General features: G+C 35.2%; 1 protein-coding gene across 2 annotated transcripts in view; it reads right to left on the bottom strand.

Annotated features, from left to right (window-relative positions):
- Positions 1 to 3441, bottom strand: part of LOC102680362 — a 56830-nt gene extending 53389 nt beyond the window's left edge. Inside the window, exon 1 of one of the 2 annotated variants that reach the window (XM_006607510.2) lies at positions 3020 to 3441. In XM_006607510.2, coding sequence (XP_006607573.1) covers positions 3020 to 3065 — 46 coding nt within the window. In that variant the 5' untranslated portion in view covers positions 3066 to 3441. The remainder of the gene's footprint in view (positions 1 to 3019) is intronic. The other variant, XM_006607509.2, reaches the window with a different exon arrangement.
- Positions 3442 to 10071: the final 6630 nt, after the last annotated feature.

The raw sequence follows: 10071 nt of genomic DNA, 5'->3' as shown, positions 1-10071 counted from the left end.
CACACAGGGACGTCGGTGTGGATCCACGAGAGAAAGAAAGACAGAGAGAGAGAGAGAAAGATAGAGCCGGAGGAACGGACGCGGCAAATTCTATACCGCTCGAAATAATTAGAGGTTCTCGTGTTACCTTGTTGTGTGCTAATGGATCCTCCGCCAGATGGAGGATTTTTAGCGTGCAATTTCCCGCGGAGTTGGCGGATCGGGCGGTTCGGAGGAGAGGGATATATTTTTAAGGGATATTGTTTTAATTTTAGTGTTAAACCATTGTTGCTTAATTTCTTTTTTTTTATTTGTTGTAATTTGCAACACGAAATTTGAAATTTGTTTATTTTATATATATATACAGCAGCAACTATAATAGATATTTGTATATATATATATATATATATATATAGATAATTAAAAATATTATTATAAAAATAATTAGATATATGTAATTGTGTTTTTAGTTGAACAAAAATTAATTGTTAATTTTATCAAATTGCATTGGTGCATTTTTAATTTTCAAAGATTATTGCAAGATCAAAGAATATGAAATTGGTAAATTGATTTGATAGTTCTGTTATTCATAATCAATAATTTAGAATTATTATTTTATATGTTCGGAATGTTCACTTTTTATTATTATATAGTATTAAAAATTTCAATGTCAAGGATATAAATTTAGAATATAATAAAAATTTAGTGAAAACAGTTCGGCTTCATCCCTGAATATAATTCGTATTTTTTAGATTAAGGATTTCAACTATAAGATATGTATAATATTTCAATACTTTGAATAATTAAATGCTAAGTACATTAAATAACTCGACGCTCGCTAAAAAGTTAAACACGAAGCTCAAAGGAAAAGTGGAACAAGCGATCAAATTTTTATTAGTAAATTCAACAGACATAATTCACTTTTTTGAGAAATATTTTAAACCTGAACTAAATGAATAATCTAAAATATACAATAATCACAACGAAATTGTATAAAAAACAAAATAAAAAACACCAAACTCCTCTACCGATTTATTAAAAAAAATCAAAATAACAAATAAAAGAATAAATGAAAAAAATGAAATTTTAAAAAAGATTGAATAATATTTACAATATAAATAACAAATTCAAAAAGTTATTCCATATAAAATTACGATTCAATTTTTTTCAACAAAATTTACGACTCTCTCAAAATAACCATGACTTAAAAAAAATCTAACCTAACAAAATTAATGAACAACCATCGAATGCCCGATAAAGCATCAAACTTTACCACGATCTATCAAAAAATCCTTACTTTCGCGTAACCCATACATCACGCAATTATCATGTCCCTAATTGACTCATCCGGAACTCTGGATCCACCGCCGTAACGATTATAATCCCATACGCGTTCCACGCGAATCACCATCCATATTCATAAAACGGCCGCGCTACGTCGCCGAAACGTTAACAAGCTCCATCCACCGTAATTTCAAATTAACGCAAACATCATAATCGGAAGTAAGGCGTAGAAACGAAACCTCGATTCGTACTCGTTCGCAAGAAGATCGAGCTACGAGATACATAATTCTCCCGGGACGCCATCAAATTATATTAATCCACTCCCATCAGGAAATTGGAACTTGCCGCGAGGAGAGAAGAGCAGCTCGCGGTCGACGCGTTTTCTCTTATCGATCTATCCGCGCGATATACGCTCTGCTTATCCGCGATCAGATCGTGGATACGTTGCCGATCAGGATCAGCCTTCCGCCTTTTCGGAAGATTGTACGAGAAAAACGCGAGACTGGTCGAAAAATAAAAAAAAGAAAAAAAAGAAGAGAGAAAAAAAACTGAAAAAAAAAACCGAAATTCCAGCGGATAGTAATTGGGTCAAAGCTAGAGCCACATTCGAGTTCCACACCGAGTTCGTTGTTTATCCCGTATCCCGAAATGAGTTTTGGAATGAGAAACATGAAGGAGAACGTTTACGGTATACGCGTGTATATGGACGACAAATAAAAGGGAACAAGACGGTGAAACTCGACAGCTTGTTATCGCTGATGGAGTTTGCCCGGGATAAAATTTCTTGGGATTATCAATTTTTTGAATTTCTTTCTACGTATATGTGAAGCTCGATTTCTGGTAAGTTTATTTGGAACAGGTATTGGGATGATGGAAATTATTGAATCATTGGGAAAGAAAAAGTAAATAATGGGAACGAATGTCTAAGCTATTTGTTTTGGTGAAGGTATTCTGATTGATATTGGAAGGGGAATATTGTCGAATCCTTCGTTCGGAAAAGAAAATAAATAAAAGAAGTAATACTAAGCTATTTGTACGATGAGAATTTCTAAGCTCTCTATAACTAAAATTTTTGTTTGGTGAGAGAAAAAATTATTATTAATCGTTATTCTTTCGCCTGATTTAAAAATGTAAATTTGACAATTGAATAAATAAACTATTTAATGTTGATAAACACAAATAATAAATGCAATGCAATCAATAATAATTACATAAAATACAATAAGAGATAATGAAATAAAATCTAAAAAAATCTCTAAGTTATATATATATAAAATAATCCTTAAATTATATAAAATTAATAATTGATAGAATTTGTCTACATAAGAAACTCTAGTAATAGTATAACGAGTGAAATAACGGATAAGATGCAATTGTAATAAAAATTCGTGACTATTATTATTCCGAAAAAACTTTCTTTGTACGTTCATAAAACGAGTATAATATCCCTGTCTGTCATAACTTTTCAAATACCCCAACCACTCTGGCCCCGTTAAGTCTATTCTGATGAATTTTGTTGGAAAGAAAATTCGCGATGGCTCCCATCGCGCGTTGCGATTCCATGTTCCAAGAGTTATCGAACAAACGGCGGCCGTACTAGGTTAGAATTTTTAATATGATCAAATGCACGCTATGATCGTATCCAACTGCGGCACAGAATGACACAGCACGTCTGCTGTCAGAAAACGTCCCTTGTAAATCGCATAATGTATCATGAACGCATATACACCAGTAAGAACTTCACAAAATCACTCACCATCGACGAGTAGACAGGCAAACAGCAATCCGAATTTCCAATCCATGATCACCGCACGTCAGTTATACAGTCTTAATTGTCTTCGATGATAGTTCACCAGACTCACACAATGTCACACTCACAGTGTCGGCCAAGTTAATTCACGCACTATAAAACCCCGGTCACAAATGAATATGACAGTTACAAGGAGTGGGCGAGTGTGATGAGAACACCTTGACGAAAGAAAGAGGAGAACAAGCAGTCGAGGCTGAGAGGTTTGTCGGACTCCCCTTGACCTCTCTCACGAGAAATTGCACGCGTGACGATCGCGCGAAAGGCACGCGCCGCGAGGAAATAACTGCTGCCGGTTAGACATTGGAACGTGTGTACTTTGTACCGCGCGACGATCGCGTGTCCAAGTGCCGCGACCCTAACGGGCTCATGCCACCCACTCCGCGACTCTCCCCACCACTATGTTGTTCGCTGCCGTCGAGCGGAGCAGCAGCATAGCCGAACATTGACGGAAACGGCCGAACGAGCCACAGAAGTTGCGCCCTTCCAGGCGGCGTAGTGGGGATATGATAGAGAATGGTGGAGGTTCAGGAACGACGTACGATGGCTCAGTCCCCGTACCGTGTCTGGGATACTGGAAGATTGGCCCGTTTCGAGTCAACGAGATTTTGTCCCCACGATTTGCTTCCGAATGAGATCAACTGGTTATTCGGTAACTGGTTGGGGTGAATAGACGAGGCAAATGGTGGGGATTAGATGGAGAAAGTCACACTTTTTTTTGGAATTTTTCTGGCACATAATGAAAGGGAAAGTAATAATAGAGGTAATGATTGTACAAACGAGTCAAGCGGTGACAATTAGGGATGAGCCGTGGCAATCGCTTCCTTTTTTTGGTAATGATTTTATTTTTTCTTTCAAAAATTTTCGATTTTTTTTTGCCTTTCATTATTTTCATTTTTTTTTTTTAAGAGGAAAAAGGAGATAGATTCGTGAAAATAAGATTATAATTATTGATGTTCTCTTTTTATGTTTGTTTTTCGCAAGGACAATTCTGTGAAATTTTTCTGTATTTTAAATACCGGACCGACTGAAAAAAATTCCTTCGCAAGAATGGAAAATTTGTTTCCCGCTTTTTATTCGCGTCCAAACGAGGACACGGTCTCTTGACGACTTAATTAGATTTTTGTTATCCAGAAAAGCCAAAAAAAAGTAAACCTTCCCTGTCCTTTTCAGTCTTAACATTTCCCCTTGATTATTTTTTATATTAATCAACTTTCAAAAATCAAATACGAAATATAATAAATTTTTGAATATAACATAAATATATCAGCTTGAATAATATCTCTTTTATAATTATTTGAAATACTAAAAACTGGAAAAAAAAATTATAAAAATAAATAATCATGAAGTTTTTTTCGTTTTAATTGATCGATATATCATGGAAAGAAAAATAGTTATAGGTACTCGAACACGAATAGAATCACGTCAAACTGTGGAACCACAATGACAAGTCGCTGCAGTTATCATCACGTACGCACTTTTACAATTATAACTACACTATAACTGTAACTACACGCACAGTTATATTATCTATGCAACACAATACGCATACAGATATTGCTAAATGCCAAAATAAAAATGTTACTAATAATTTTAAATATTTTATTCCAGTGGAATTACGTATTTTGGAAGTTAAAGGGAGAGTGTTTCAAGTAAGTGACCAGGATAACAGGTTTCAAGCTCTCTCTGATGGAGAGGAACATCGTGTAATTGATACCTACACACGAGCAATTGCATGCCAACCAACGTGTGCACGGTTAGCTAGTTTGCATTTGAAAAGGTGCGTTGCGACACTAGTTCACAAGTGTTAAATACGATATGAAATCTGAAGTAACAATTTCAAAAAAATTGTCAAGAAAATAATAAAAATAATAAAATATATTTTAACTGTTAAATAATGAGGATAAAAAAAATTAGACTTTTATCTTTTCACGAATCCTAACCTCAAAATTCGAATGGATCAAAAAAATGTATTATAATCTAAATTAAAAGGATTAAAAAAAGATGTTTTTAAATCTCGATACTGTACATCGAAAGTGTGATGATCCTACTACTTACATCATTACGCCATAAAAGAGATATGGAACATAATTCTTGGCAAACTACTTAACCATCCTTTCATCCTTGTATAAAATATAACCCTTAACCTAACCTCTCATACAGTGCCTAAAACATTTGAGCTTAGATAGATGTTCTTAACGATGAATCCACAGCAGATCCAGGATAAGTTGCTTTTCTCTCTTTTTTTTTTCTTTTTAGTACTAGATAACATAGACAGAGAAAAAGAGAATCGCAAAGCATGGCATGCTTTGCTGAATTATTAAAAAATCATGTCTTCCTTGCAACTTGAAAGGATCGAAAATTGATGAAAATCGAGGCAGAAATCGAGTGTGTAGTGATTTTTCAGCGAGAACGCGAAACAATGTGTCGCTATTTTGCCTGAAAACTGACCGAGAAATCGATGTGATAAATCTTGGCTGTCGAGGTCCATGTAGGAGCAAAGGATATATACGCTTGCGCAAAGATGTGATTCTACATTCTACGCAAAAACGTGCCATTAACGGCAAGTATTATTTCGTCGTATTCTTGCAGCCTGTTGCAATTTTTTCGTCCATAATATTTCAATGAATATCGATTTTTTTTCTTTCTCTTATTTCTATTGACATTCATTTAAAATATATATTTTTTCTTTTTTTTCTATATTCATGGAGAAAAACCGATTTTTTTCGATAAATTCTACTGCTACTTTTTCTATTCAAGAAAACGATTAAAAATAAGTTAGGTTAGTTTGTTAATTTACCAAGGAATTTTATGGAATGTCGATATCGATTTTTTTTTTTTTGCGTAAACACGATAGAAATGTTATACAATTCTCGTTCTCGTAATCATAGTTTCAAAGGAAAGTATTATTGCGACGCGAATTAAGGACACTTAATAATGTTCATCGACGAGCTGACTTTATCGCGATCTGGCCGTAATGGAACCGCGACTATAATCGTGATTTTATCTCTAAAGGAGTTTAAAACGACCACATCTCTTACCACTACTACCTTTTTTTTGATCAATGGAAATGTGTCTTAATCGTTTATAAATCATGATACATTTGCCACCAAAAAACCTGCCTGCACAAAACGATTCTCGGATAACATTGAGATTTAATATTGGTCACGAAAACGCAGCGTAAGGCATATATATATAACGTTTGAAAGCACGATCGAGCTACGGTATGAAAATTTTCAAAAGGAAATTCAACCGAGAGAGGCCAAAGCCTAGTTCGCACGTGGCTCACCGTCCAAACAATCAGAAAGGATAATTACTCGTGGAAGTTCATTTCGGATGGGCTAGCAGAAAGCGTTAATTGCAAAACACAAACACTTATCCTGTGCCGTTGAATGTGTAAACGGGGCCAGAACCGTCGCTTGGCGACCTTTTCCTGGTAATTACAATTCTTTTTATATTTTATTCTCTCTCTCTCTTTCTCTTCAATTTAACTGTACGTTCATTCACTGTATATTTTCTTTATATATATATATATACATGCGGGTATAAATAAGATAACCATGTACGATGCACTTTACGCGTCGCTTATTCTCCCATAAAATGGCCCTATTAAACCGTTATTTTCTATCGAAAACGCTTACTTAATTTTCTCCTGTGAAAAATGTGTTTTCGAATTCAGTCGACTTTAATCGACCAAAATCGACTTCCCGCGAGGCACAACTCCCCATTTTACTCTCCTCTTACGATCAGTACTATACGACAGTACGACCGTACTTTGCCTCCTCCCGTCCCCACTCTCTTATTCCATAAGAGATGGCTTCGGTCTAGGGTATCTTTAAAAGGAACCTCTGACGTACGAACTGAGAGCGATCATAAAACTGCTACGATGAAATCAACAAGAGATTCAACGATTCGATTAACCTCAATTAGAAAAGTGATCGTGATTATGGACTATCCATAACGAAAACATCAACTCCATAAACGATTCCATAATTCGCGTCTGAGTTCTCGAAATTAATTTAAAGTCGCATTCGTGTTATTCGTATGTCCTTTGCACGTCCAATTATAAAAAAGGCTAATTACATCGTGTTCCCTTTGAAACCATTTTTATCCGATATAATTTTAAAGTTTGAAAAATAATTCAGCTATTTCATTATTTTAATACAGATAAAAGTGAAATGATTTCAAAGGAATATTGGATAAAAAATGAAATATTTTCCAAGAAAAATCAATCTAATTTAATTCTTTTTTATCAATTAATGTTATGCAAGAAGATGAATGTTAAAAATTAAAAAAGAAAAAAGAAATAGATTTTAAACATTCATTCTAAATATTCTCACTCATATACGTCGGTAATCTCGTTAATTTTCAAACTAGATAACTTTCTCAAAAACATTATCACGCAAATCTTTCTCGTTTTCTACAAATTATCCTACAAAATTATGAATTTTTATTAATCAATGATGAAAATCCTTTCTCTTTTTTCTTTACTCCTTAATCCTAATATTACATTTACTCAATCATTAAAATTTCCAGGTTAGATCGCTCCCCGTATATCGTATAATCCCGTTAATTAACACGAACCATTATTACTAACTTTTCCAAAAACATCATCCTCGCAAATCCTTCTCTCTCGACGCGACGAATACACGATGAAATCGAGAGGGTTTATAGATTTCTACGAGCCTCCATCCCTTCCCTCTTCCATTCTTATAGCGGTCGATTTAAGGGGTTCCATAAAACTCCTCCGAGAAGATGGAGAATCGCGGGAAGAAGGAACAAATAACGGAGAATCGTAAGGAATAATATACGATAAATCTCGACCGCGATGTTCTATGGTTATTCAGAAGGAGAATGGGGGGGAGGAGGGGAGAGGGTTGTGCGCGCGCGAGCACAAGTCCTTTTACGCGTGCATTCAGGGCCGACGTTTGACTTTTTCTGGCCCCGGGGCTGAAGAGAGAAAGAGAGATGGAGAAAGAGAGAGAGAGAGAGAAATTGGAGAATACAAAAGCTGCGGGTCACGAAACAGGCGAGCATTAATCCTTTTATCAAGAGGCATAAATGTTTGAACTGTGACAAACGTTTGCCCGGTTGAGTTTGTATTTTTAATAAAGCGATATTTTTTTCTGGAAACATTTAACTAGGAAAGTTATTCGCTTTCAAGTAGTTCGAGCTCGGTGTTTCGAACGAAAACGAGTAAAAAATTGGACAAAATTAATTTTTTTTTTATTCTATTCGAATTCTAATGTAAATGTTTTTTTTTTTTTTGATCGAATTTAAGTTAGGTTAGGTGAGGTAGAAGTTCAGTTCGAGTTTTTGGAAATAATTTTAACCTTTTTTTGGTAACTATAAATTATTATACATATCGTATCAAGTGCAACGTAAGCTAAACACGAGCTACTTAAAGGCTGACATAAATTAGGCATAAGTTAACTAAATCCCTGGACAGTTTAGATGCAAATTAATTTAAACCCTAAACGATTTAGTGCAAATCAACTTAAGCCCAAGAAGATAGGTTAGGCCAATTGAACTACAATCCAAGCTGGCTTAGACGTAAATCGACTCAAGATGGAGATAATTTAACTTGTGCATCAAAGATGGACATTCGGATAAATTTATCATTAATTGAAAAAAATTGAGCGAATTAATCGAATCCAAAATTTCAAATATCATAGAATAAAATTAACTTAAATTAACTTAAACCTAAAAAAAAACAAATTTACTCAAAATCTATAATTAAGTTAATCCCAGATTCCAAAAGTTTTTCCAATTGCTACAAATTAACGTTTCCTACTCGCTCTTCCCATCCTTAAAATCACAAGCATCCTCCTGTCAAGAGAGAGAGAGAGAGAGGGGGGGAAAAAAAAGAAGACAACTTTACGTAAAAATGGCTCGAACGACACACTTGCAAATCCTGCATTCGTCCGGCTCTCGCCTCTGGGCTGCGGAGGGTGAGGTCGACCTCATCCCTTTTGCACCCTTGGACGGACTATTGTGCGGGCCGGCGAAAATGTTGGCGAGGGCAAAAAAAGAAGTGGTCCCAGCGCCAGAGCGGTCTTAATGAGAAATAATCGAGTTAAAGCGAGTTATTTTAAGCGGGAAAGTTGCCGTCGAAAAGCGTAGCCTTGCTTCGCTCGGAAAGGAGTGCGAGGGGTGCGGGCCAAAGAAGAAGAAGAAGAAAAAAACTTTCGGTAGCTCGGTTAATCGATCGATCGACAACAATCTACAGAATCGAATTCGACGAAAATGAACGACGATTAAACGAACCGTAAATAAGATCCCTCTAATTGACGGATTAAGTTTGAAATAAAAACCATTGAAATACGTCAAATATAACGTTCTCTACTTTTTCAGAAACAGATATGGATTCTCATTGAAAAATATAGCATTGGATAAAATTTTCTTATCTGTTGTACCTATGAGGTATTTGAATCCTCTTACGTGTGAAATAATAAAAAAAAATTTAATCAATTTTTAGTAATAAGAATGAAAAAGAGATTGCACGATAATTAATTAATTTAATTTAAAACCTAATATTACAATTTACTTAAATAATTTAATAATCTCCATTGTGGATTAGGGCATTATCTTTCATATAATTTTGCGCCTATTGAACATCAAAATAATAAATATTTTACCTTCAAGCATATGAATTCCATAAACTTTCGCAGAATTAAAGGAATGGAAAGAAACTTTCGAAGGATTTTTACATTTTTCCAACCAGTTGTCCCAATTGTTAACGGTGATCGATCATCCTCGCCGATAATTTTCAAACTTAAAATTTGTTTCATTGGATCTCAAGGTGATATTTTCCGCGCGTTCAAGGATTAAAGATTGTAGATTTCATCGATCAGCGCCACGCGAGTTATCCCTCATCTCCCCTCCGAAGATAATTCCCCCCTCCCCGTTTCACGAGGAGAAATTTGGCCACGGACCAATTTCGATGAATTTTTCGATGAATCGGTGGTTGGAACCGATTGGGCACTGTTTCCAAACGGACG

This window comes from Apis dorsata, unplaced genomic scaffold, assembly GCF_000469605.1.
Source record: "Apis dorsata unplaced genomic scaffold, Apis dorsata 1.3 scaffold_5, whole genome shotgun sequence".
In the NCBI taxonomy this organism is placed as follows: Eukaryota; Metazoa; Arthropoda; class Insecta; order Hymenoptera; family Apidae; genus Apis; species Apis dorsata.
This window is presented reverse-complemented; position numbering and strand designations above follow the sequence as displayed.